The 26,391-nt window shown below is 48.3% G+C and overlaps 10 protein-coding genes across 15 annotated transcripts in view; 1 reads left to right on the top strand and 9 right to left on the bottom strand.

Annotated features, from left to right (window-relative positions):
• Positions 1 to 1,776, bottom strand: part of LOC121596473 (mucin-5AC) — an 89,691-nt gene extending 87,915 nt beyond the window's left edge. For 2 of the 6 annotated variants that reach the window (XM_041921461.1, XM_041921466.1), the window contains exons 1-2: positions 1,716 to 1,776; positions 95 to 829 (exon numbers count right to left, since the gene is read on the bottom strand). The gene's annotated coding sequence lies outside the window, so the exon portion shown is untranslated. The other 4 variants (XM_041921463.1, XM_041921462.1, XM_041921464.1 and 1 more) reach the window with 4 other exon arrangements.
• A 7,968-nt stretch (positions 1,777 to 9,744) lies between these two features.
• On the bottom strand, positions 9,745 to 10,473 carry LOC121596368 (thioredoxin-like protein 4A). Its single transcript, XM_041921244.1, has 2 exons — positions 10,282 to 10,473; positions 9,745 to 10,174 (listed from the first exon to the last, which is right to left on the bottom strand). The coding sequence occupies exons 1-2, from the start codon at positions 10,357 to 10,359 to the stop codon at positions 9,824 to 9,826; spliced, it is 429 nt and encodes a 142-aa protein (XP_041777178.1). The 5' UTR covers positions 10,360 to 10,473; the 3' UTR covers positions 9,745 to 9,823.
• Positions 10,474 to 10,792: 319 nt separating this feature from the next.
• On the bottom strand, positions 10,793 to 14,747 carry LOC121596194 (leucine--tRNA ligase, cytoplasmic). Its single transcript, XM_041920917.1, has 3 exons — positions 14,639 to 14,747; positions 11,171 to 14,534; positions 10,793 to 11,099 (listed from the first exon to the last, which is right to left on the bottom strand). Exons 1-3 carry the CDS (start codon positions 14,651 to 14,653, stop codon positions 10,891 to 10,893), a joined length of 3,588 nt encoding a protein of 1,195 aa, XP_041776851.1. The 5' UTR covers positions 14,654 to 14,747; the 3' UTR covers positions 10,793 to 10,890.
• Positions 14,748 to 15,104: 357 nt separating this feature from the next.
• LOC121596196 (trypsin-1) lies at positions 15,105 to 16,067 on the bottom strand. Its single transcript, XM_041920919.1, has one exon. It carries the CDS (start codon positions 16,021 to 16,023, stop codon positions 15,199 to 15,201), a length of 825 nt encoding a protein of 274 aa, XP_041776853.1. The 5' UTR covers positions 16,024 to 16,067; the 3' UTR covers positions 15,105 to 15,198.
• Positions 16,068 to 17,050: 983 nt separating this feature from the next.
• Positions 17,051 to 17,971, bottom strand: LOC121596195 (trypsin-2). The gene has a single exon (XM_041920918.1). It carries the CDS (start codon positions 17,949 to 17,951, stop codon positions 17,118 to 17,120), a length of 834 nt encoding a protein of 277 aa, XP_041776852.1. The 5' UTR covers positions 17,952 to 17,971; the 3' UTR covers positions 17,051 to 17,117.
• Positions 17,972 to 19,023: 1,052 nt separating this feature from the next.
• Positions 19,024 to 19,936, bottom strand: LOC121596346 (trypsin-3). Its single transcript, XM_041921200.1, has one exon. It carries the CDS (start codon positions 19,917 to 19,919, stop codon positions 19,095 to 19,097), a length of 825 nt encoding a protein of 274 aa, XP_041777134.1. The 5' UTR covers positions 19,920 to 19,936; the 3' UTR covers positions 19,024 to 19,094.
• Positions 19,937 to 20,479: 543 nt separating this feature from the next.
• LOC121597404 (trypsin-7) lies at positions 20,480 to 21,319 on the top strand. The gene has a single exon (XM_041923137.1). It carries the CDS (start codon positions 20,480 to 20,482, stop codon positions 21,281 to 21,283), a length of 804 nt encoding a protein of 267 aa, XP_041779071.1. The 3' UTR covers positions 21,284 to 21,319.
• Positions 21,320 to 21,938: 619 nt separating this feature from the next.
• LOC121597401 (trypsin-4) lies at positions 21,939 to 22,865 on the bottom strand. The gene has a single exon (XM_041923133.1). It carries the CDS (start codon positions 22,861 to 22,863, stop codon positions 22,036 to 22,038), a length of 828 nt encoding a protein of 275 aa, XP_041779067.1. The 5' UTR covers positions 22,864 to 22,865; the 3' UTR covers positions 21,939 to 22,035.
• Positions 22,866 to 23,810: 945 nt separating this feature from the next.
• Positions 23,811 to 24,798, bottom strand: LOC121597402 (trypsin-5). Its single transcript, XM_041923135.1, has one exon. It carries the CDS (start codon positions 24,796 to 24,798, stop codon positions 23,977 to 23,979), a length of 822 nt encoding a protein of 273 aa, XP_041779069.1. The 3' UTR covers positions 23,811 to 23,976.
• Positions 24,799 to 25,148: 350 nt separating this feature from the next.
• On the bottom strand, positions 25,149 to 25,970 carry LOC121597403 (trypsin-6). The gene has a single exon (XM_041923136.1). It carries the CDS (start codon positions 25,968 to 25,970, stop codon positions 25,149 to 25,151), a length of 822 nt encoding a protein of 273 aa, XP_041779070.1.
• Positions 25,971 to 26,391: the final 421 nt, after the last annotated feature.

Raw genomic sequence — 26,391 nt, 5'->3', positions numbered from 1 at the left:
AGACCCACCCACCCATAGCGCTCTCGCCCTCCCCGCCCAGCCCCATTTTAATGCATTTTTAATGAAAATTGATCCCGCTTTTTGTTACACTGACTAGTTGCTGCTGCTCCTTGCTAGATGTGCGCTCGTGGCAGATGTGGCGTTGCGTCGTCGTCTGGCCGCTTCTAGTGATCCGCTCAGTAGTGCTATATGCTGCAACTGCGGCTCTCACTTAACCATGCACTCGTGCGGTAATGCTGACGAAACACTGCATCTCAGCACAGCTCAGCTCACAAACAGACACACGCACACACACACACACTTTAACACACTTGTTTAACAAATTAACAATAAATCAAACGGAACAAACTGCACACTTCACTGCACACTTCGCACCGAGGCACAACACTTTAACGCTTTCCCATAATTTTTTCATACCTCATTTTGGCTTCATTTGCCAAACAAAACGAACAACAACAAAATAACGGCACTGAAGGGAAGAAGGTTTTCACTGGCTGAATGAACTAAACACTCACACACTGACACGTGCACACGCTCAGCAAAAACAGGAATGAATCACTTTGCGTCGCTTACGGCGGGTGCGAGGTGCGCAATCATTATCATAAATTTATATATATTTTCCATTCACCGTGAAGACAAACCAAAAAAAAATGAAACAGGTGAATCACCGCACACACATACACACACACACACACACTTCAAACTTTAATTTACGCACTATTGCCAGCCACACGCCAGCTCGTCGACACAATTATTCATCATTTATTTGCACTTCGTTCCGTTTGGGCAGTTTTGCAGAAATGCAGAACACTAGCGCACTACTATCCAGCTATAAAAGGGGGTAAGAAAATGGGATTTTGATTTAATTTTTTCCATAAATCATGTTAAGTAACTTGCGGCAAGGACTCACGGTCTTGCTTTTCTGCACCATTCAACGCATGTCTGAACAGAATTGTTGCAGCTGAATCCGTTGTGCGAAGCAAGCAAAATGCAGTTTTGCCATTTACGTTCCAGCCTTGAATGGGTTGGTGCACTTTCCGTTGATTAAAAGATTTCTGTTTGCTCTGCTGTGTTTTCAAAACCACCCACATCCCGCAGCGGATATAAACTACATTCGTTACTTGTGCATGCTCACTGCTATCATCCAATTTCTGGGTCACATTTCAACTCCATATTTTTCCAACTCCAACTTTTAGCACTGCCAGCCCAAGCGGATTTCGCCCACGTTTTTGGGATGGAATTTCGGGCTCGAACAAGAAGCGGAGTAATTAGAGAACACACCGTTTTTAACGTATCACCCGTACCGCCACCAAATCCATCTGTATCAGGCAATTTTATCTTACTTTCACGTTCACACTTAATCCCACACTTCTAACGACTCTGCATGAACCGTTTTTGCTGCTGCTGACACTGCTGCTGATGCTGAAGTTTGGTGCGCCACTGTGAAAATTACGGAAAACTCAAACTACGACCCTAAAGAAACTGAGCGCTCTGAGGCTGCAGCCGTCACACGACGGAAAAACGTAGCGAAAACGGTCAGCAGCAAGTTGCAATCACACACGCACGAGGTCTGCCAGTCAGTCAGTCAGTCAGTCAGCAAGCGCAGCCAGGCAGCCAGTCCGATTAGACCAGTCCGCGTAGGGGAGCTCTTGCTAGAAACACGCACACATCCACTTGCACACGGACAGGTGCACGCACGCACAGCACCGATTTACCTTGCCTGTTGGCTGCACGAACGAGCACGGCCTGAGCAAAACGGCCAACACGAGGCGAGCTCCAAACGACGGACCGACCAACGACGATAGGACGACTATTCACCACGGCGAATCAACAGCCGTTTTGTGGTGAGTTTGCGCCCTTTTTTGTTGCGAGTGAGAGCGAGAGAGAGCCATGGGAGAGTGATGATAGTGTGAGAGCGCTTTGCAAATGGTAGAGAGTGTCGCTCTTATTTGGAGGGATTTTGAATTCGTTTGACCGTTTTATTGTGAATTATAGTCCACAAAAACAGTATTTTAACTTGGAAAAATGTATGATTCATCTGTCAGAATGAAGTTTCACCATTTTTTATCATCTCTCAATACTTAAACATTCATATTAAAATTATTAATAATTGAAATGCAATCAAAACTCCACTTCAAACCGTTGGCGGGAAAGCGTTCCACCTCTCTGAGCTCGCGAGCTCGAAACTCACCTCATCTTCTCACGCGCTCTGCTCTCGCTCTCTGCTCTCTCGCGCTCCTTTCACCAAAAACCCGAGCTAAAACCCGCTCTCTCGCCGGTACCGTGTTCGGCAGTGCACGGCAAATACCTCGGCCAAGAACTATTTCCCGCCCTGGGAAACTAGGTGCTGTAACGTCGCCATCCATGCTCTCCCGTTGCCTTCCTTTGCGTGACACCTCGTGCACGGGCACGAACATGAGCAACAAGCGAGCTGTCGTCCCGCATCTCGCACACATCTTGCACCACACCGGGATAGAGAGCTGCTGATCGGATACGGACTGATGAGACTCGCTTGCTTCACCTTTACCTGTGTGCCTGTGCGTGTGTGTGTGTGCAAAAGGGAAATTTTCACCTGCTCCCATTTTCCAGGGGGAGCTCTGCAAAATCCGGCCCAGCAGCAGCAACACCGACGGCAGCGGCGGCGGACGTCGAAGGTCATTACTGTAATATTTGACGCAGGAGCTGGGGGGTCGCCGCCGAAACGAAGGGCGCGCTCCCAGCATGCGTTCCGGAGAGCAATTGCAGCAGTTAGCATTCCTGTACAGACACACACTTAAACACACACACACACACGGGTACACTCTTACAGCCCATCCAGTGCTGGCAGTGCGGTGGTAAGGCCGCAGTTATTGACCCAATAACGGTTACGGGTAGCTTAAATGAAGGCATCCAACGGTACCAAACTGCGGGCACCCGAACATTGACATTGGAGTGGCTGACGTTAACGTTAATGGAAAATGATACGCTACTCGAATCGGAAAAAAGGGGAATAGCAGAAGGGGAACAAATTCAACTAACGCCACAGCCAGCCAAGGGCAAACAAAGCCCCGAAATAATTAGCAGTAGGGAGAGTGCGAGAGAGAAACAGAAAAAAAGTGCTCGAACCCTGGCGCTAAACTAATTGCGATAATTAATTTTTACTGCAGTCCCAAAACTCTGCATGCGCTGCTGCTGCTGACGCCCGGAGTGAAGGGGCTAATGTCTTTTTTTGTTTTCCGAAGGACAAGGTTGTGGGAATGGGGGGAGTGGAGCAGAAATTCGCTAAACATGTTGAGCGGTTCCGAGAATTTGCTCGTTGGTCACCGTGTTAGAGTGGTAGATTTTAAATGATTGGTTTGTTTGGTTCCGCCACCGAGTGCTTCGCGGGTCAGCTGGTGCCGTGACCAGGATTTAGTATGTCTGCATACTTTGCTGTCTGGTTAATCGAGGCACTGAAGTTTAAATTAATCACTCTGCAACGTTAATGGTGCGATAATGTTATTAAAGGGAGTTTTTCACACACTCAAATAACACGAACAACTGGTGCCGTGACCAGGATACACTGAGTATTGAATATGCTAAGCTACAGGTTCTCTTTTTTGTTGTTGTGTTTTTTCCCTGCTTTCTCTCGCGCCTGTCAAGGCGAAGGTTCTTCCTTCACTCGCTTCATTTTCCCACCCCGCTTCGGCACACACACACACGCGCAGCCTTCCTAATGTCAACAGCAGAACGGCGCGCAAACATGTATCCGCTCCGAAGCATAACGAATATTTAATCATAACAATACAAATACTCAATATCTAATCACAATCCCATCGAATCGAACCGTTCAATTTCATTCAAATGCCGTGCCGTGGAGTGTGCGGGAGAGAGCGTTTCGTCAAACAAAAAAAGGGAGCTACCAACGTGCTACTACTTCATGCCTCTCGCATCCACGCAGAAGCTGTAGGGAAAAGGTTTCCACTTTGTGATTGCATTACCCGTCCCGTGTTTGTTTTTCCCTGTGAGCCATGTACGTGTTGTTAAAGTTGAAGATCGTTGAAAGTTATTCAACTGTGTGTTTTCTGCTTCGTTTTTTGATTATTGAAATCTGTACCGAGAAATGAAAGGCAAAGTAAGCGCACGCCCCACAACCAGCTCGTTGAAATGGAACACGTCGCGTCATTTCGCAAAATGGCCCATTTTGATGCCCCCTTTTTATCGATCGGCGGAAAAGAGGATGGAGATGCCTTTGGTGTATCGATTCCGGATCGCCTCCAAACCTACCCGGGTAATGATACCGAGAGACACTATCGCCAGAGCCTTTCAGCCAGGGGTGAACATGACTTCCAACTTCTATTAAGAGCAAATAGCGCAAACACTCACCCATGCTACCGCTTGTTGCCGTTTGTTCCTAAACGTTCGCTCTCGAAACCGCGCCAGGAGAGTGGCATCTTCAGTAACAGGACAAACACACACACACACACATACCGTCACATGAAGAAGGGGAAGGGATGCAACACACAAGAAAAAAGGAAAAGCACAAACATCACCACACACACTCTGACCGGGCAAAGGACAGCATCTAGAGGGCGGGAGACAATCAGACGGGCAGGGAGAGTGGTTCCGAAACGAAACTTCAATCACTTAAGAGCTTTCGTAGTCATTATGCCCAAGCAAACAAGCCAACGACATTCGGGTGCGAGAGTAAACAAGCATCATCCCGTGTTTCCCGTGTGCTTCCCGGGCGGACTGTCCTCGGTACTTAAGATGATATTGCTGCCACCATCACCACCACTACTGCCACCGACAGAAGACAGAGGACCCAGTCGTCAAGCCATGTTCCACACTTTTCTTCACTTAGCAGTAGTTTGATGCTGACGCTGGGGCACTGTGCAGATGCTGTGTGAAGGCACACTTTTACCCGTACAGGATTCGCCTAATTTCCAGGACCGCCAGATCCTTCATTAGACTCTGTCTTCCACGCCGCACCGCGCAGCGTTAGTACATCTTAATCAGATAGCTTTTTTGCACAAGCGAAGCGAACGGCGAGACCCATAAGTAGTAACATCTTCTCGACGGTGTACGCCATCGCACGAGCCACATGCTTGCCACGCTTGTAGTCGTCTAATTGTCCAACCTTTCCTCCCCCCCCCTATCCCAACCGACGGCAAAAGAGTGTAAGTTAACGAGTGTGCAGGGGAAGGGGGTTGAAGGACGATGGCAAAACCCCGGAAGAGGTGTTAAGTAGCAACAGCGTAATTACATTCACCCCCTTCAACCGTTGGAGCTCGGCGTAAGTCTCGCAAGAATCCCCGGCAGACGGGAAAAGCCAGGGCAACCCCGTATGGGCGTAGCATGAACGCTTCCTTCGTCTTCGTGGCTTTAGCATGCAACAAGTTCCGCTTAATCAAGTACAAACAAGAGCTTCAATACTTTCAGCGCTGTGAGTGGCGGGGTTTGTGGGGATGAGAGGTTGTGTGTGTGCTTTATGGTTATGCACTTTTAATAATATTTGCTTGATCGTGATAGACTAAACCAATCATTAAATTCGTCCACATTCTGTGGGTGCGAGCGTGCGTGTCGTCTGGGAGGGCTGTTGGGTTTTAATTGAGCCGTTTTAGAGCCATAATGATAATTAGTAATGATTGGAAGAGTAACCAGCTCGAGCTGACATGTGAATTGCATACTTTACGGCGAATTTGTGAAGCTATGCAATTAGCGCCGCAAGACGCCTACAATTATGTAATTTGCACCACGAGGCCACTTCATTGTGAATCGTTTAGCGATTCTTTTGATTATTTTGATGAAATTAACTCCATCAAGGTGTTTACTCTATGAATAGGTAAATTAAATCAATTTAAACACATAATGCTCCTTAACTTTACCATAAATAGTGTTAAGGCTCCTTAGCTTCTTCTCACTATGCCTCCCAAAACGAGTTCTAAACAAATTTAAAGTACCTTAATCTACGTTTAAATGTATTTCTTCTCTTTTCATTCTTATTGGGTAATGTAACGTTGACGGGAAGTACGCAAAAAAAATGAGCACCCGTTATCATCCTTTCCGCCCGTTCACCGACCCCATCCCCAGCTCATGAATGTCATGTTCTTTGATAATACCATTAAAGAAAGTTTGCGCCACCACCATCACCACCACCACCTAGTATTCCCACGCAGTTTTCCGCGTGAAAGCGACCAACCATCGCACACACACCCGCACGCTCTTTTGCTACGTCGTCGCCTACAAGTAAGCCGCCTGCACGTCTTCATTTGGCACAAAGATGTTTCATCTTGGCATATTGAGCCGTGTGTGTGGCGTACGTGCGCCTTCCTCCCCTTTCCTTTAAGAAACTGCCCTCTTTTCTCGCTCTTGCGTTTCCGTTTCCAATCCTTCTTCTTGGTGGGCGAGCCGTGTGGGAGAGCTTCCGGTTGAAAGCAACGAAGCAACAACAACAAAAATGGTAAGAAAAGTCGCAACGTCTTCATGTCTTTCTAAGCTCTTCGGCGGTGGTCGATAATTCTTGCTTCATCCCCAACGGCACTACGTGGGTACGGTTGGTAGTAGTACCTCTTGTTCTTCTTCTTCTTCCCTCTTGAATGGGCCCAATGGCTTACACATGCTCACACACAAGCGAACAGTGAGGATTTGTTTCAATTTGCTCAGTTCTTAAAAAAAAAGAAGAAAAGGCACCACAACAGAATCTACAGCTTCGTGGAGGGGTGGTAAAAAGGCGACGGGCAATTTTAGATGAGTACATGCTGTGGTAGAAAGTACATGACATGCAGACATGAGAAGATGAGGGTTAGTTGACAAGCTTCAGCTTCGGCTGAGCATGAAAACAAGCCGTAAGCAAGCTTAAATGAGTGTGTAAGTACCGCGTAACAGGGTGTGTGTGTGTGTGTGTGTGTGTGTGTGTGTGTGTGTGTGTGTGTGTGTGGTGTGTGTGTGTGTGTGTGTGTGTGTGTGTGTATGTGTGTGGGGGGGGGGAGGGGGGGTGTTCGAATGGCTTTTGGGTTGATTTCCATCATGTTAAAAATCATGTTGAAGTCATTTTGGCCCATCGGGACTTAATGTGTCTGACGGTGTTTTCCTTTAAAAAAAATAAAAATATCCTCTAAAAGTTTCAACTGCGCGTACGGTCACATAACACAAAAAAAAATAAAAAAGAGTAAGTGTGCCATAAAGCGATTGCATACATGTTTTACATACATATCGCGCTACTCACGTAACAGTCATTCAACCGGGACAGGGCATGATGTCGTCGACTCTACGACATAATCCTACGCCTAACGCTTGCCCCAAAAAATTGACTCCAATTTCTGCTACACAAAAGAGGTCACAAATATACCGCGCAGGAAGTAACGCTTCGTTTCGATCGGCACACCACACGTGAGCACCATTATTTGTTCAATTGAGTGTGAAACGCAGAATCAAATCAGTGGAAACACATCGTTAACGGCGTTCAGTTTCGCAATGCTGTTTCACTTTAAAGGGTAAAAAAAAGGAAAAGGTGGTGTGCACAAAAATGGAAAATAGTGCACCACAACGCGTCCTTGAAAGTGGTTGACTTCTCCTCGACGCATGCATAAGATTAGATTAGATTCCTAGTGCTGGTAGCAGCACATTTCTCAAAAACGATTTCTTTACCACTGCCAGTGACATTCTGAATTCACGTTCAATTTCACAAGCTACCAGTGCGCACTGCAATAAACGCTCTCAATCAACCGTCAACGCTTTAAAAAGTGCTTCCAGCACAGAAATCCAACCTACCGGCAAGAATCATTCAAGCTTCCCTTCCTACGAAATGATAAATATTGATTTTCTCCTTTACCCGTTTGCACAAATCGACCCACACGTAGGTGTGTGTAAATGTATGCAATCCTTTCGACACGAACCTCTCTCTCTCTTTTTGTTGTTGCTTCTTTATACATTCCACAACTCTCGTACGCGGTGGTTCTGGTTGATTTAGGTCTCTCCCTCCGCCAGTAACGCCACCGTAACGCCTCGCGCCACGTGCGTCGTCACGTCCATAACGCCCGCGCTGGGCGTCTCCACCGACCTGCTGCAAGATAATAATGATGAGCCTTCGAAACTCGGAAAACGGATAAGCTTTTTGGCCGTAGCAGCATCAGCAGCAGCAGGTATGACTGCATCGAACAGCGTGTAAAACGAGACACACACACACATATCGTTGCTGTGCATACATTTTAAATCGAACCTCCTTCAGCTCCTCCTTTTACCATCGCGCTAACCTGCTATCCAAGCAAGCCGTTAAAGAGAGGGACGGGTTTTGGGTTTAAATGTCTGCTAAAGCGCCCTCGAAACGAACGGGGTGTGTAAGTGTATGTGTGTGTGTGTGTGCGCATTGCGGGTATCATTCATCTGCCTGCCCTACAGGTATTCATTATTCATGGCGAAAATTGCACAAAAGCCATGACATGATTATTTAACTAATGTCATACTACTGTGCGGCACACACGGGTACGGGAACAGGGCTGGGTGCACACACACACACACCCCGTTACATCTCGCCGAGCATATGTGGGACGGCGTTGTTCCACCCCCTACGGCTGCACAGACACAATCATTTGTCCATCTTTGTGCAGCTTCGCGATCCCATTTTCCCGTTTACCGTGTTTACGCGCGCGAGAGAGAGAGAGCGAGAGAGAACGAGGGAGAGTGTATAGTTCCTAGCTTGCTTCGTTCGCGTACCAAGCAAGGCATCAAGACCGAGCACAGAAGCCAGTTTTTCAACTTCCTTTCGGATCCTGCCGACCGTTCACCGTGCTTCCTTCACCAGCGTTCCGGGAACGATGTCGTAAATTGAAACGTCTTCTAACTTAAACAGCACCACCACCCCATTGCCAGATGCTCGGAAGGATAATGTGCCTGTGTGTCTGTGTGTGAGTGTGTGTGTGTGTTCGTGGGAAAAGGGGTTCCCAGCAGCAGAGCGTCGTAGCCTGCTTTGCCGACCCGAACAAATCAAGAATGAAGAAATGAAACCGGTAGCCCGTTGGTGGTGTGTCCTGGGCTGTTTTCTTCCTTTTCTTCTTCTAATTCTTGCCCGAATCCCTTGGCACAAGTAAGCATGACATCCGCATGAACGAATCTGATGGGATGCGAACGGTACGGCACACATGCGACGACGCTTCCAACGACTTGCTTCTATGACTCGATGATTATTTTCTTCTAAATTATTCATCCAGCAGCTTACAGGTGTGTGGACAGGAATGGGCGGGCTGTGGAGGTGGTGGTGGGGGTGCGGTGCACTAGGTGTGCTTTGGGGTGATGCTCGGTCCGAAATCATTTTTATGTTTCTGAGATGGCCGGAGAGAAAGCGTCTTAATAGGTTGGTAGGCAGCAGCGCACCCAGGAAGAAGGAAATGAGCGTATCAATTAATACGTGGGCCGATAGAGCGCGTTGTGGTCAAGGTTGCAGGATAAGCATGAATAAGGAAATATCACCGTGCTGGGTGAGTGGATGGGTTCGTGGAACGACGGTGTCGTTCATTTCTATTGCTTAATTAGGATCAATTATTGAATGTTTCCTGGATGGGACGAAGGTTGAATGTACGCGTAAAACAAGTTTTGGAAAGGACACTTGCGTCTCGTTGAATGGACTTGGAAGTGTTTTGGTGCTCACTTTTAATTCTCCTCAGTCAATGCTTTAAAACCACGTGTTGTAAAATGCCTGGACCGTTACAATTTGAATAAAGTAGGACTAGTGTGACGATGACTTCGGATGAAATCTGAATAATCATTTCGTTCGTTAACTCAGCTCAGTTAATACTTTACAATTAATCTTATTATAATCAGTACCTTAAGCACATGGACACACCTCAACACACCAGCCCTCATCCCTCTAGTATCGATACTTGGTAGAGTAATCCTTTGGCGACACCACCAAACCACGGCCCTTGCGTGCCCCTCGATAAACCGTCTCGACGATATCGATCATCTCCTGCTTGTCCTCCAGCGGCCAGTTGATTTTGTTGTTATTACCCGTCCCCAGATCGATCATGATGTGCTTGTTGCGGAAGAAGAACATCACCGTGCAGGGATCGTACAACTCGTACATCTTGTTAAAGTCCGGCACCGCCGTTATGTCGACCAGATAGATTACCGCAAAGTTTTTCACCTTCTCCGCAATGTTGTACAGCACCTCGTCCATCTTCATGCAGGTCGGGTCCCAATCGTGACCGAATCGAATGACCTAATGGAAAGAAAAACATGCGAACGTTCAATGGTCGGCTGACTGGGGGAAAACGAAAGGTTCGGCGTCTCCGAAATTTCTAGAAAAAGGCTTGCGCTACCACTTACCACAACTCGGTCCTCCTCCGACAGGATGGCTTGATCCACCTGCCATCCATTGTGCAAATGTGCTAACATGTAAGACATCTTGAATTGTGTGTTTTAAGCTGTTTTGCTCAAAGATATTTCACTTTATTTGTGCAGAAAGACTGTAAAAACAGCACCAGAAAAGTAACAACAAACCGTGTGCTGCAGAATGTAAACAAACAATGACAATTCCCGGTTGACAGATGAACAGTGTGCGACTCTTCATAAGCAGATAGGACAAATCGAAAAAAAAAGATCTATAAATAATTAAATACAGATTTTAAGAATTTGCTACCTAAAAATTGTTACTTTATTGCAAAACATTTCCATATTCCATTAAAAAAAATTTTCCTTTACATATTTTGAAGAAAATATCACTCGTTGCCGTATTCGAGCAGAGGAAGGTTCATGTATTGGATGCGCACAATCGAGCAGTTTCCTTTGCAGGGTTCTTCTCACACGATTCGTGCAAAAGAAAGAAGCATTCGTTTTATTTCTTTTGAAGAAAACTGTTTCATGTGCATGTATTTCATGTGTAATTCAAGATAAATTAAAGCGAGCCGTCATCATCACCCCGACGCCGATTTACCATCAATTGATAACGTAGATGAAGCTCGTACCAATGTTCAGGTCCTTGAAACTGCCATTGCTAAGCAGCACTTGTTTCTTTTCCGGTTCGACCTTAAATTCACCCTCCTCGATGGTAACCTTGCCCGACCGGTAGTCCTGGAACGTGGGAAGGCTGCGCGGTCCCATTACCGGGTCCTCGTAGCGCATAATTTCCAGCGCTGACAGATCCGCTACAATCAACGATAAAGGATTTAATATTAGTTTCTATTAAAATCAAATTCCAAATCCTCCAAACACTTACCTTTGAAGCCGATTTGCTTCGCAAGCTTTTCCTTGAGCGTTTTGCTTGTATCGCCATCGGACAGGTTCATTGTGACCGTAAACAGTCCCGACCGTTCGACCGGATTCTCCAGCGTGACCGTCACGAACGGCTTCACCGTAAACACGATGAACGGCACACCCGGCCGCACCTCTTCGCGCATCTTCTCCGGAGCGTCCGGTTCGTCAGTGTACCGCACCGTCAGCGTATCCAGCTCGAGCGTATTGCGCAGATACTCCGCATTCAGCCCCAGCACCTCACGCTCGTCAAAGTCGAGCGTTACGTCCATCGCCTGCTTGCCCGGTCCACCGACCGCTTCCACGCGCTCGCGCACCATCTGCGCGAACGGCATCACGCGCTTCATGTACTTCTTCAGCAGCTCCTTCTTGCCCAGCTCGGTCGCAATGATCTTGTTGTCGGGCAGCTTGTCATCACCCTGCCGCTCGTACAGCTCGCGCATCGTGTCCAGCACGCACGATTGCCACGGTGGGAACGTTTTCGCCACCCAGATCGTACCATCGCTCGGTTTCGCGACGAGCGCCTTGTTTGACGCGCCCTTACCACCGCCGGCCTTCTGCTGGGTGGCGTTCTTCAGCGCCAGCCGGAACGAGTGGGCCGCTTCCATCAGATATTCGGAGCATTTGATTTTCTGCTCATCGATCGGCCCCACCGCCGGCCAGGCAGCGTGCAGGATAGACGTCTTGTTGCCGAGCAGATCGCACCAGATGTGTTCGGCCACGTGCGGACAGATGGGTGCAATCAGCAGCGCCTGTCGCCGGATAAACTCCATCACCAGGCTCGCATGCATACCGTTCGATCCGCACAGCTCGCGGTACTTATCGCGCGCCGTCTGGAACTCGAAGAAGCCCGTGCGCAGCGCCTCCTTGAACAGCATCTTCCGATAGTACTCGTCCGTCTGCTTCGTCAGCAGGTTCATTTCGCTCGAAAACACCTGATCGTTGATGGAGGCATCTTGCGGGCCCTTGCGCAGCAGCGGTTTCGAAGCGAGCGTTTCCTTCACCCACTCGATGAACGTGTACAGCCGCAGAATGCCAGCGTCCGCATTCGTTACGACAAAGTTCGCATCCTCAATGCTGTCGCCCGCGTCCGCCAGACAGAGCCGCGTACCGTCCGCACTGAACTTGGCGATCGATTCGTACAGCGTCAGGAAGTTGCCGTCCGATTTGGACATTTTTGCCGAATTGAGCAGCAGATGGCCGTTACAGCGGACACCCTTCGGCCATTTGGACGAATCCTTCGGCCAGATCGCGACGTGATTGTACAGGAAGAACGTCAGATGGTTCTGGATCAGATCTTTGCCGGACACGCGCAGATCCACCGGATACCAGAAGTTGAACTCACGCTTGAGCTGCTCCCAAGCATCCCGCTTCACACGGCTCTTTGCCGGCGGTTTCGCGTCGGCGAAGAAGATGTAATCCCACACCTCCGGCGTCATGTCCTGGGCGGTAATGCCAAGCGGGCTGGGTTTCTCCCCCCGGAACGAACCGGCCTGCAGCAGATGGGCGACGGTATAGAACGCCATGTAGATGGTGGAATCGGACAGCGATTCGATGAGCCACTGCTGGTCCCACGGCAGCTTCGTACCGAGCCCGTACGTACGGGAACAGGCGTACTCGTGCAGCCAGTCCAGACAGTGCTCGAAGTTGCGCGACACCTCCTCGTGGAACAGTTCCATCGTGCGGAGATGTTCGATCGTTTGCTTCTGCCACACCGCTTCGCCGTAGTTCAGGTACCACTGGTTGCACAGTGCCACCACACAAACGTCCCCGGAGCGTGACATGATCGTTTTCTCCGGCTCGTAGTACACGTCCGCCTCGTTCCGATCGACCAGATACTGCTTCAGATCCTTCTTCACGTCCTGCACCTTCTTGCCCTTGTGCTCGCCGACCAGCATCACGCCGTCGTAGAACCCTTTCAGGTAGACCAGCTCCTTCGCCTCGGTCAGCTTTTCGCGATCGTTCTGGCTCTGGATCTTGAACTTGTCGTACGCGTACACCGCACACAGATTGCCCAAACCGGGCACGTCGATGATCGGGATCGGTTGGTACGGTAGCACCATTTCGTCCGTAATGCCGTACTTCTCCCGGAACGGTTGCTTCTTCTGCAGGTCCACCAGTGCGGCGTAATCGTCCGGCGAATCGGACGGCACGGACGTTACAATGCCCGTTCCCTTGTCTTCCTTGATCGACAGCATCGGCAGCGCGTAGATGACCTTGTTTGAGGTGAGCGGCGCTGACAGCTGCAGCCCCATAATGTCCTGTCCCACCAGTTCGGCCAGCTCCTTGATCTCGCCCTCGACCGCGGTAAACCCTTGGTAGGACATGTTCCGCGCAGCTCGCCGCGTACACACCCACACCTCCTGCTTGGCCGTCTCGAACGCGATGTACTTGATGTCGGGATGGACCCAGCAGTTCGTCTGTCCGTACATGGTTTCCGGACGGAGCGTACCGCACACCAGATAGACCGGCCGCTTGCCTGCTGCGCTCGCCAGCTTGGACGGCATCTTCCCCGTCACCTTCATCTTAATCAGCGTGTACTCCTGCGGTCCAACGCCCTCGCCCGACGAACGGTCGTGATCCATGCACGGTTGTCCGTCCTTCGGCGAGAAGATCGTATGCCGCTTTCCGTACATAATCTTCCCGCGCGCCTTCAGATGATTAAACTGCCAGCGGACGAACGAATCGTAGAACGGGTTCGCATCGGTCGTGATGAACGTACGCCGCCAGTCGATATGCGCACCGAGCTCCTTCAGATCGCGGATGGCCAGCGGAGGGAAGTAATCCAACCAGTGATCCGTGTTGGCAAACTTGGCAATCTCGTCGTCGGTCAGCCCGAGACTCTGCATGATTTGCCACTGAAACTTGGCGGTACCGGCCTTTGCCGTCGCTTTGCTCTTCTTGCCCTTGCTCTTGTCCTTCGGCACCACGTCGCGATCTTCCGGCTTTTCCACCACCGCCAGCGCTTCCTCACGCGGAAACACGGGCGGACAGCCGTACAGCTCAATCTCGCGCTTCAGCTTGTCGGCACACGCCTTTATCGGCATGCCGGTGCAGTGGAAACCGAGCGGAAACAGCACCTTCTTTCCCTTGAGCCGATGATAGCGGACGGCAAACTCCGCCTTCGACAGGGAAAACGCATGCCCCAGGTGGAGCCGTCCGTTCATGTACGGGTAGGGGAAGGTGACCAGGAACTTTTCATCGTCCGCCTTGCGCGGTTCCTTCGGTGCGTCCACATCGTACACTTTGTCCCGCTGCCAGCGTTCCTGGATTTCGCGTTCGATTTTCTGCAGGTACTCCACCTTGAACGTTCCCTTCCGTTCGTTCGCCTAACGCATAGAATGGGGATGGTACGCATAAATTATTACGATCGGAATGCAGCCCATTGCATCATGCAGCGTGGCGGGAGCGCATTGTGTGCACCATTACTCACCATTGTCGTTGCCATCCGTATGCCGCTTTGCGGGTCCGTATTTTGTGTGATTTTTTTTTTCTACACTGTCGCCGCGGCGCCGGCCCACATGGAATAAAACGTAAGCAAACTTTGACAGCTAGTCGAGCAGTTGGCGCTGACAGCGAAATTGTCGAGCTCGAATGGAACTGGCGGAACGGGACGGAATATTCGTGGAAGTGAATTTGAAGAAGTTTTGTGGAGTATTTTTTCTATCTTCATTAGAACCAAAAATATAAATTAAAAATTAAGTCGTGTTTCTTTACGCCTGGATAAATGTAAAAATGTCTAATCTGAAGATCTGTGGGCACCTGCAACGATGACAGAGTTTCGATTCGCAACTGGGTCTTCTTCCCCTAGTGAAGACTGGACATCCTTTCGCGTGATAGTAAACTATCTAGTAGGAATTACTTTTCTCCTTATTTAATTCATTTTAGCCCATCTGTTATGCGTTTTAATTAATGTTCTTTTATTTGTTCTGTTGTAGCGATTGCTTTCGTTTGATTCCAAAATCCAGTACCGTTTTGTAGCCGAGAACCGTTTTAAACTCCACTGTTCTCGCGCACCCAGTCGCGGACGACTGCAACGCGCGAGTACACTCCCGGATAACCGGCCTGAGCGCAACCGTAGCCCCACGAAACCACACCGACCAGTTTGCCATCAGCAACCAGCGGACCGCCGGAATCTCCCTGGCAAGCGTCCTTTCCGCCCTGCTGGTATCCGGCACACAGCATACGATCGGTGACACCTCCGAAGTCACTGTAAGCTTTGTTGCACTCCTTCTGGTTAACGGTCGGCACGTTGGCAGCCCGCAGAACGGCATTCGATTCGGCGGCACTCTGGGTGTTGCCCCAGCCAGACACAGTCGTCATGGTTCCATCCTTCACCGTTTCGTCCTGTTTCGGCAGACCAACCGGCTGGACCGCATCGCTGAAGGTAAGTTCGTCTTCCAGCTCCAGCAGGGAGTAGTCGAAATCGATGCTGCTGCTATCGTAGTTGGGATGCTGCACGACGCGAGCAACGCGCACCACGGTTCCGCCGGAAGCGTGACGCGATGTTCCCAGGCGCACGGTCAAGCTGGAGGTCGAGGCACCGGCGGTGCAGTGAGCAGCCGTAAGCACCCACTTGCTGGACAGGACGGAACCACCGCAGTTGTGGCGCTTGTTGTACTGGAGCGACACCTGATACGGTGCATCCGACACGTCGATCTCGAACCCACCGACGATGCGTTGGCCAACGGCGTACCGGGGTCGCGGGGAGAAACTCGGGCTCGGTCTTACAAGCCGATGGCGCTGGTTGGCCTGCGCCTCCGCGCAAGCAACTACCGCAACCAGCACAGCCAGGAGGATTGCAATCTTGTTCGACATCGTGTCCGGCACTCGTATGATCGATGGGAATGTAGATGCCAACTATATATACAGTACGGTCAGTCCAGGTTCCGTGGCAGTGAACTTGTCCCGTTCGGCGGTATTAATTGATACCGATATCAATTGCTGATCGCCCGAACCCACTCAGACAATTTCTCGGTTCAATGGTGTACTTAAGATGAACACGATAACACTACGGTACAATCTCTCCACTTAACATTGGCTATCGTATAAGACGCCCGTAACTGAGGATGGGCAGCAAACCCTCCGACGCACCTGAAAAGACACTTCAAGAGTGTTTATCGTGTAGTGCAAATATACGATGTCTGACCACTATCAGGCACTTGGTGGAAATAATCCCGTGTTTTGTCGGGTTCTCCACTATTTTGGACAACTTTAGTCATTCTACATGTTTACTCTTAGGATTAGACATATTAGAACAAAGGGATTATTGTCGGCATTGCGGGTTTTTCTGAAAGCACAAGCCTCTCTCGAATGGTCGTGCGCCAGTTTGAACAGTTCCAGGCTAAAGTGGGAGGCTTTTAACGGAATGGAATAGATTTCCAGTACCTAGTTCCATCCATGGATCGTTTAGCCATAGGAAGATCGGCCCCTGATGATATTTCATCTTGAATTAAATGATTTTTTTTATTTCAATTTTTGTTAAAGCTGAACTAACGATCCCTTGGTATATTGGTAAACTTGTGCGACTCAACAACACGTCCGTTATGAGTTTAAGCTCCGAAACATGACCCTACCTCTTATGCGTAAGACTGACTCTCCAGTCCATAGATAATCAATGCCATGTTTATTAATAGTTAAGACGTACTACAGCTGTTGCGAAGAAGAATCAAGATGAATGGAATATTCTGCCTGTCTGTATTAATGGCGTAATTTGATCTACGAGACTCATGCTACCACGTTAATCAGATATACACGACTGCCCATGCTCGAGAAACGTTCCTATATTCTTTCCCTGTAAGTGCTATTTATCTCTCAATTTCTTTGTATCAAAAAGATCATTTCATTATTATGCAGTTTATGTTTATTTATTCATTTTTGTCCGTACACGTATGTTTCCATTTGCCCATGATTTACACTCCACTGTTTTCCCGCACCCAGTCACGAACGCTGGCTACGCGTCCATATACACCTGGATAACCGGCCTGAGCGCAACCGTAGCCCCACGAGACCACACCGACCAGCTTGCCATCAGCAACCAGCGGACCGCCGGAATCTCCCTGGCAAGCGTCCTTTCCACCCTGCTGGTATCCGGCACACAGCATACGATCGGTGATTTCTCCGAACCACATGTAGGCATCGCTACAATCTTCATGGCTCACGGTCGGTACGTTGGCAGCCCGCAGGAAATCGCTAGACTCGACGGGACTCTGGGTGTTGCCCCAGCCGGACACGGTGGCCATGGTTCCTGGCTCGACAGGTTCCTCATGCTCTGGAAGGCTGACAGGTTGAACCACATCGCTGAAGGTAAGCTCAGACTCCAGCTCCATCAGCGAGAAATCGTAGTCGATTGTGTTCCCATCGTACTGCGGGTGCTCGACAGTGCGCAGTACTCCGACAAGAGTACCTCCATTAGCGTGTTCCGATGAGCCCAGGCGCACGGCGAGGCTGCTGGGAGCCAAACCCTGGGTGCAGTGGGCTGCAGTTAGGACCCACTTGTTGTCCAGCACGGAGCCGCCGCAACGGTGGCTGTTGAAGTATTGCAGGGACACCTGATACGGAGCATCCGACACGTCGATCTGGAATCCACCGACGACGCGATGACCGTTGCTGCCGCGATGAAGCCGTGGCAGGAATCTGGGCAGCAGCGGATGGACCAAGTGATGCCGCCGGGATGGTTGTGCTTGCGCACAAGCGACCACCGCAACCAGAACAGCCAGCAGGAGGATTGCAATCTTGTTCGACATCTTGTCAGGCACTCGTATGATTATTGGAAGGAAACTCGACGCCTTAAATACCATGCAGCGGTCCTATTTTTGTAACTAGCGAATTAACTAGATTATTTGATAGCACTATCATATACTGATTGCACTACACGTCTTGCATTAGATTGTTCAACCCAATGATCTGTTAAGAGGATGTTCTTAAAATATTAATTTCTCTCTGTGGAATGTGCTTCAGAATCCGGAATCGTTTGAAATGCAGCTGGGTTGGATCATTGTTGTCATTGTTGTCTCATACAATGATCCAACCAGGGTTGTACGTCTCATGAGTACTTAAGTATGGGGAAGATCCGCATGTCCCAGGAGTACTTCAGATATTAGTCTGAACAACAATGATGTGACGTATTATCAAGCTTTGATAAGGCAAATCAGATGCGTTTTTGCGATAGCCATATGTTATTGCTGTTTTGTATGTTTCTGAAAGGCACGATCTATAAGATAGGCGTCTCCTGCAAGGTCGGATAGGGTTCAACGCCCATCGGAACCTCCTCCCTTCCGTAGTTACAATTAGCAATCTGATTGCATTGTATAATTAAGTCTAGCAGTATTGTATTGGCCGACATGACGATCAGGTAGATAATGTAAGCCAAAAATAAAAAAAAGTATAGTTTCAGTATTCAGTATCCATTGTGATAGCATCCGACTCATGATTAAATTAAAGTCAAACCATTTTTTGTTACCCTGAATTATTCGAAGGAACAGAATGTATAACGGCATGTTTAAGTGTTTGCATGTTATAAGTTTGGAGCCGGACGACCCAAATGCGTGAAATCCTTTAAGGTCGTCCATAAGACCAGAAGGTACTTGATAAACCCAGGTTGAGATGACAACATGGCGTGGAGGAATTTCCATCATTAAATACGATCGCATTCCATCATTCCACACTCCTGGAGCAGAACAAAACCACAAAAAGTTGTTGCGGAACAACTAAGTATGTAAGTATGACTGTACATTATGGGACTTTTTCGGATGTATTATTAATCTGCAACCATTGGTTTTACGGGTCATTTAAACACACCAAAATAATTCATTGTAATTTTACAAGTTTTAATACTTTATTTCTGTTCAGTCTAGTAATGCGAAACCCGTCTACGTTCGGTGTACGATTTAGGCTCCACTGTTCTCACGAACCCAATCGCGGACGACAGCCACGCGTGCGTACACTCCCGGGTATCCGGGCATAGCACAGCCGAAGCCCCACGAAACAACACCGACCAGTTTACCATCAACAACTAGCGGACCACCGGAGTCTCCCTGGCAAGCATCCTTTCCACCGCGCTTGTATCCGGCGCACAGCATGCGATCAGTGATTCCTCCCGAAGAACTGTAGGCGATGGTACATTCCTTCTGATTGACAGTCGGTACGTTAGCCGCACGTAGAATAGCGTTAGACTCGGCTGCACTCTGGGTGTTGCCCCAGCCAGACACGATCGTCATGGTACCATCCTCCACGGCTTCATCCTGCTCTGGAAGGCTGACAGGTTGAACCACATCGCTGAGGGTAAGCTCGGACTCCAGTTCCATCAGGGAGAAATCGTAGTCGATAGTGCTATCATCGTAGTTCGGGTGCTCGAGTACACGGGCAACTCGCACAACGGTTCCTCCAGACGCGTGTCGCGATGATCCGAGCCGTACAGCAAGGCTGCTAGGCTGGACGTTCACTGTGCAGTGAGCGGCAGTTAGGATCCACTTACTGTTCAGCACAGATCCACCGCACCGATGGCTGTTGAAGTACTGCAGCGACACCTGATACGGAGTTTCAGACACGTCGATCTCGAATCCACCGACAATACGATGGCCTACATCGTAGTGGGGTCGCGGCAGGAATCTTGGCAGGGCTTGAACGGAACGATGGTTTTGTGCGACTCGTGCTTGTGCACAAGCCACCGCCACAACCAGCACTGCCAGGAGGATTGCAATCTTGTTCGACATTATCGTCTATCAGATACTCGTATGATCCATCGAAAGTAATGCTCCGGTTTATATATGATTAGAGAAGATTAATTGATAGTATTGTCAGCTGTTGATCGCACGTTGTGCTACGTCAGAGTTGTAAATCTTCGATACTACAACGTGTGTAGTACGCTATAAAATTGTTTACTATTATGTTTGGCTGAGGGTGCTTGAGCTAGTGGAAATCTTCCACTTCATAGTGGCTAGTTTGTAAAATTACTCGCTCGTGCTAGAAAATCCCTGATCACTTCAGATATGATCTGATTGAGAGGTTGAGAGTCATGACGTGGAAAGCGCACTTGATAGAGAAAGCACGAGGATTTTGTTGACGATTTGGTTCTATGGAAGAGGTGCTGATATGTTTTGAATTATATTCCAATTCTGTCTTCTTGAGATTAAGCTACCGCATCAATTACGCCGTTCGAATCATAATTGTTAGTTCTATCAATTAATCCTGTCTAAGTCGATCTAAGGTTCACATTGCATATATATATATAGAGAACTTTACCTCTACAACATCCATACGAGTATTAGACACGATGTCCAACAAGATCGCAATCCTGCTGACTGTTCTGATCGCGGTGGTGGCATGTGCACGAGCACAACCATCGCGACGCCATCCACTGGTTCAGCCCCGATCGCCGCACGGTAGCGGTCATCGTATCGTCGGTGGGTTCGAGATCAATGTGTCCGATACTCCGTATCAGGTATCGCTCCAATACATAAATAGCCATCGGTGCGGAGGATCTGTCCTGAACAGTAAGTGGGTCCTGACTGCCGCTCACTGTACTGATGGTCTGCAGGCGTTCACCCTCACCGTCCGGCTCGGATCATCGCGACACGCCTCTAGTGGTACCGTTGTAAACGTGGCACGCATCGTCGAGCATCCGAAGTACAACGAATATAACACCGACTACGACTACGCGCTTCTGGAGCTGGAGTCAGAGGTTACTTTCAGCGATGTGGTTCAACCGGTGGCACTCCCGGAGCAGGATGAAGCAGTGGATGCCGGAACCATGACCATTGTCTCAGGCTGGGGTAGTACCAAGAGCGCCACCGAGTCCAACGCCATTCTGCGAGCTGCCAACGTACCGACCGTGAGCCAGGAGGAATGTCGCGAGGCATACTCGAACGACGCTATCACCGATCGTATGCTGTGTGCCGGATACCAGCAGGGTGGAAAGGACGCTTGCCAGGGCGACTCCGGTGGTCCGCTGGTTGCTGATGGCAAGCTGATCGGTGTGGTTTCGTGGGGTGCGGGATGTGCTCAGCCAGGCTATCCGGGAGTCTATGCGCGTGTTGCTGTCGTTCGCGACTGGGTGCGCGAGATCAGTGGAGTGTAAAATGTGGACAGACGGACTCGAATGAACTGAAATTAAGCATAATAAATAGTATGAATGTGATAAACGAAATAATAAGTTTTTTCGTATGGCACCTGGTTTTAATGTAAATGAACAGTTGAATTATAAGCTCCCTAAGACACATCAGTTATACAGATCAGTAATATTGCTTAGAAGTTTGCTTAAGTGTAAGAGAATGTTGTAGATCTTTCTAATATTTTATACTTGTTGGAAATGATGCCAGGAGCACTGAAAAGAATTTTTAATTTTAAAGCTATCTAGCCGTCAGTCACAGGAAAAATCCTTTTTCAATTGAGCCGTGTACTGAGTATAATCACACAGTATGAACCTTAAAAATCTGTCAATCTGTTGTGTTATAACTTAAATTAAATTAAATCCGATGAATCCGATTTCGTGGTACAGTAATTGACATGTTTATTATAAGATTGAAATATGAATTTGATATGTTTGATTGTTTCAGCTAGTCTAATTAATATATTTTATTTATATTATAGACTAGTATTTTTTTATTCATGAGTCAGACTAGTATTTTTAAAAGATACAGTAATTTTTATGCCGCAATATGATTGTGTTTCTTCGATTAATTTATGATAAACGACAGTTTCTCTTCCCAGATATAGAAGTAAAACTTCATCAGTCAAAAACATAGCTCAATTTTTAGTTTTAATAGTTGAGTTTTATTAATTCACTCATTTGATTATGACAACAAGGTAGTACCACTCCGAACATCTGCCTTAAACTCCACAGGTCTCACGAATCCAGTCGCGAACGACAGCAACACGCGCATAGACTCCCGGATACCCTGGCTGAGCACATCCGGCACCCCACGAAACGACACCGATCAGCTTGTCTTCAGCAACCAGCGGACCACCGGAGTCTCCCTGGCAAGCGTCCTTTCCACCCTGCTGGTATCCGGCACACAGCATACGATCGGTGATTCCTTCAGATTTGTGATAGGCCTGGCTGCACTCATCCTGGTTCACGGTCGGCACGTTGGCAGCCCGCAGAATGGCGTTAGACTCGGTGGCGCTCTTGGTACTGCCCCAGCCAGACACGATCGTCATGATGCCATCCTCCACCGCTTCATCCTGCTCCGGAAGTGCGATCGGCTGCACCTTATTGCTGAAGGTAAGAACACTTTCCAGCTCCAGCAGGGAGTAGTCGTAGTCGATCGTTTCCTGATCGTAGTCCGGATGCTGCACGATGCGCGCAACGTGGATAACACTTCCGCCCGACGCGTGGCGCGATGATCCCAGACGCACGGTCAAGCTTTCAGGTTGCGAACCGTCAGTGCAGTGGGCAGCCGTTAGGATCCACTTGCCGGACAGAACGGAACCTCCGCAGATGTGGCGTTTGGAGCGCTGGAGAGACACTTGATACGGAGTTTCAGCGACATCGATCTCGAATCCACCCACAATCCGATGATTGCTAACGGTGTGATGGGGCCGAGGCAGGAATCGGGGCAGGGGATAGGGAACTCGCCGTTGGTGTGAAGCGTGTGCCTGGGCACAAGCCACCACCGCAAGCAGAACAGCCAGAAGGATTGTAATCTTGTTCGACATCGTGTCCGATACTCGTATGACTTCTGGGCAGAAATAGTTCTCTATATATATGATACGATAGATTCTGATTTTCTACATGTTTGTGATTCAACAGGATTAACTGATAAGATCGTGAATGATCGTTCTTGACAGCACGTGAATTTTGAAGATTAGGGATTTTCTCGCTGTTTTCATCGCATTGTGCTTAAGTGTGTTGAATCATAACTGTACTACGCTCATCATAATCCCACTTCACTGATCGATTCAAATGGTTCTAAGTTATGGTGGAGAAACCCATCCATTCATGTTTGGAACGGACACTCAAGCCTCGAGCATTATAAATAGTACAAGTGCGTTGTTTTTGTAACCACGTCACGTTTTCAGCGGTAGTACCTGATAAGCATGAAGCTTAGGGTAATTATTGATGTGAAATGTTTATTTCATTTAAGTTTACTCCATTTTTTCCCTGTTCGGTTACTTGACAAACTGTTTACTATATTGATCTATTTTTCTATTGAAATTGCTGAAGAAAGGATGATCCAAAAATGAAATGCACGTGTCTTGTACCTGATACTCGATGGCAAAAGAGTAGATTTTTCTGGCTAGGAGTGTAATGAAAAAGTACTGGTCATGATTATATTTGTAAGCAACACGTGGATAGAAATATAGGATGCAACCCACGAAACAGGTTGAGAAAGGCAGAGTCCTAAATGTAGAGGAAATTCTTAGCTATGAAATCGATACGTTGCCTGGTCTGGTCATGCGTTACATTTTTCCCATTTAGGCCAATACGTCACAAATATCCGTTAAAGCATTGTTCATATACAGACTTATGCGAGTTGTATTTGCCATATCGTCGGGAAACGAACCATCATTAGCACTTGTAGTCCGACCTGAATATGCTGCGTTTGACTTTCTTTCTTTCTTGAATGAAGGAATATTGATAAGTTCAACTAATAATCTTGGTTTAGCAAACATTGTTTTTGGTATTTTATTGATATCGGACTGCATTTTGATTATCTACCAATAACTTTCGTCTACAATTCTTGAAATTCTTATTCATGAGATATCGGTTCTAGGAAAAACGACGACATTCAACAATTAGATCTACGCAATGTGATACTGGATAGGCTCCTACACTCCACTAGTCGTACGAATCCAGTCACGCGCACTTGCCACACGTGCGTACACCCCCGGATAGCCTGCCAGAGCGCATTCGTGACCCCAAGAAATGACGCCGATCAGCTTACCCTCAGCAACGAACGGACCGCCCGAATCTTGTCGACACGTATCTTGACCGCCCTGTTTGTAACCCGCACAAAACATTTGATCCGTAATGCCACCGTACGACTGGTAGGCTTTGTTACATTCCTGCTGGTTAACGGTCGGTACGTTTGTCGCTCGTAGAACATCGTTCGAATCGGCTTCACTCAGTGTCATTCCCCAACCAGAGACGATTCCCATCGTTCCTTCCTCGATCGGTTCATCCTGTTCCGGTAGTGCGATGGGTTGAACTTTTTCGCTAAACGTAAGCTCGTTTTTCAACTCCAGTAGGGCAATGTCGTAGTTGTTCTTGCTTCCGTGCATAGGATGAGGCACAATACGAGCTACACGTACGACCGTTCCGCCGGATGCATGTTCGGACGATCCTACGCGCACGGTTGGCTTCGAGGGTGCGTTATCGTTGATGCAGTGTGCTGCGGTTAGGATCCACTTGCTACTCAGGATAGAGCCTCCACAGTTATGATCGTCGTCGTACTGTAGCGAAATCTGATAGGGTGCATCAGAGATACTGATCACAAATCCACCGACAATCCGTTTGCCAGCCAGGTATGGTCGATTCGGGGCGAATCTGTACGCTGGACGTGTTAGTTTATGGCGTTGCTCTGCTTGTGCCCGTGCACAGGCGAGTAGTGCGATTAGAACGGCCAGCAGGGTTGTAAACTTGATCGACATCGTGTCAATTGTACTTCTGATGGTGAGAAATCATAAACAATATATAGTGGATGATAGATTGGAAACTGTTAATCTGATGTGATTAAATGATAAGGAAACTAAACAAAGAATTGCACAATGCTCCACGTGAAAACGGTAGCCAATCCTCTAGAATCGATGATCTATATTGTTTTGATGCGTTAGAGCTGAAAGGTAGTTCTCAATTGTTCGTTTTGCGATAGAAGATTTGCGATGTATGCGGACGAGATTTAAAGTACTTTATTTGTTAGTGTGAGTAGTTGATTGAATAGTTGAAAAATTGACCGTTTCATCTAACACTTCTTGCTTTGTGTCTATTCCAGGAATCCCTTTTATACTCCACTGGTCTCACGAATCCAGTCTCGTACGCTTGCCACACGTGCGTAAACCCCCGGATAGCCCGCCAGCGCGCATTCATGACTCCACGAAACTACACCAATCAGCTTGCCTTCCGCGACGAAAGGACCACCGGAGTCATTCCGACAAGTGCCTGTACCACCCTGCTTATATCCTGCACAAAACATCTGTTCCGTAATGCCTCCATAAGACTGGTAGGCCTGATTACATTCCTGCTGATTCACTGTCGGTACGTTTGTTGCTCGCAGGATGGCATTCGAATCAGCTGCACTCATTGTCATCCCCCAACCAGAGACGATTCCCATCGTTCCTTCATCGATTGGTTCATCCTGTTCCGGAAGTTCAACGGGTAGAACGTTGTCGTTGAACGTAATTTCACTCTCGAGCTCCAGCAATGCGATATCGTAGTTGTTGGCACTTGAGCTATGCCCGGGATGGGGCACAATACGCACTAAATGCAGCACGGTTCCACCGGCAGCATGCTCCGACGACCCAACCCGTACGGTAGGTTTCACTTCGGAGTAGAGATCGATGCAATGTGCTGCTGTGAGGATCCACTTGCTATTCAGGATCGATCCCCCGCAGTGATGTTTGCCGTTGTACTGTAGCGAAACCTGATAAGGAGCGTCTGCGATATCGATTACAAATCCACCGACGATCCGTTTGCCAGCCGAATAGGGTGCATTGGGATGGAATGCTGGGCGGGTAAGTTTATGGCGTTTTGCAGCCTGTGCCAGTGCACAAGCTAATAGTGCGATAAGCACCGTCAGCAGAATAGTTGTAAACTTGCTCGACATTGTTGTCGAAGGTAGTGCATCATATGCCAAGACCAAAAATCATTTTATAGCTAGCGATAGGAAAGAACTTTCCATCTTTAGTCTGATTAAATGATAACAAAACTATACAAAGATTTACACAACGTGATGCACGTGTGACCGGAATTTGTGTTCTCAAAACCAGTAGCAGTTTACAAGAACCTTTTTTTTCTGTTACGGACAATGATAAGAAGTGCTACGAGTGGAAGAGGGTTGACATTGAAGTGGCTGTGAAGCGTCAAGTTTACCTTTTAAGTCTTCATTCATTCACGCGTTCTGTAAAAAAGTGTCTCTATCATTTGCTCGCAGGTGATAATAGGAATCGATCGGGTTTATCTCACCATTGGCGTCATAAATTGGATTCGTTGGAAACGAGTGAGCTAGAATTATGTTGACACGTGCA

Source organism: Anopheles merus, chromosome 3R, assembly GCF_017562075.2.
Source record: "Anopheles merus strain MAF chromosome 3R, AmerM5.1, whole genome shotgun sequence".
NCBI lineage: Eukaryota > Metazoa > Arthropoda > Insecta > Diptera > Culicidae > Anopheles > Anopheles merus.
This window is presented reverse-complemented; position numbering and strand designations above follow the sequence as displayed.

Excerpts from the sequence above, each read along its gene's own strand:
- LOC121596368 (XM_041921244.1), bottom strand. The coding sequence starts at position 10,359 with ATGTCTTACATGTTAGCACATTTGCACAATGGATGGCAGGTGGATCAA. Across the intron at positions 10,175-10,281 it reads CGGAGGAGGACCGAGTTGTG|GTCATTCGATTCGGTCACGA; the intron begins GTAAGTGGTAGC and ends TCTTTCCATTAG.
- LOC121596194 (XM_041920917.1), bottom strand. Across the intron at positions 11,100-11,170 it reads GAAGCAAATCGGCTTCAAAG|CGGATCTGTCAGCGCTGGAA; the intron begins GTAAGTGTTTGG and ends CGTTGATTGTAG.
- LOC121596196 (XM_041920919.1), bottom strand. The coding sequence starts at position 16,023 with ATGTCGAACAAGATTGCAATCCTCCTGGCTGTGCTGGTTGCGGTAGTT.
- LOC121596195 (XM_041920918.1), bottom strand. The coding sequence starts at position 17,951 with ATGTCGAACAAGATTGCAATCCTCCTGCTGGCTGTTCTGGTTGCGGTG.
- LOC121596346 (XM_041921200.1), bottom strand. The coding sequence starts at position 19,919 with ATGTCGAACAAGATTGCAATCCTCCTGGCAGTGCTGGTTGTGGCGGTG.
- LOC121597404 (XM_041923137.1), top strand. The coding sequence starts at position 20,480 with ATGTCCAACAAGATCGCAATCCTGCTGACTGTTCTGATCGCGGTGGTG.
- LOC121597401 (XM_041923133.1), bottom strand. The coding sequence starts at position 22,863 with ATGTCGAACAAGATTACAATCCTTCTGGCTGTTCTGCTTGCGGTGGTG.
- LOC121597402 (XM_041923135.1), bottom strand. The coding sequence starts at position 24,798 with ATGTCGATCAAGTTTACAACCCTGCTGGCCGTTCTAATCGCACTACTC.
- LOC121597403 (XM_041923136.1), bottom strand. The coding sequence starts at position 25,970 with ATGTCGAGCAAGTTTACAACTATTCTGCTGACGGTGCTTATCGCACTA.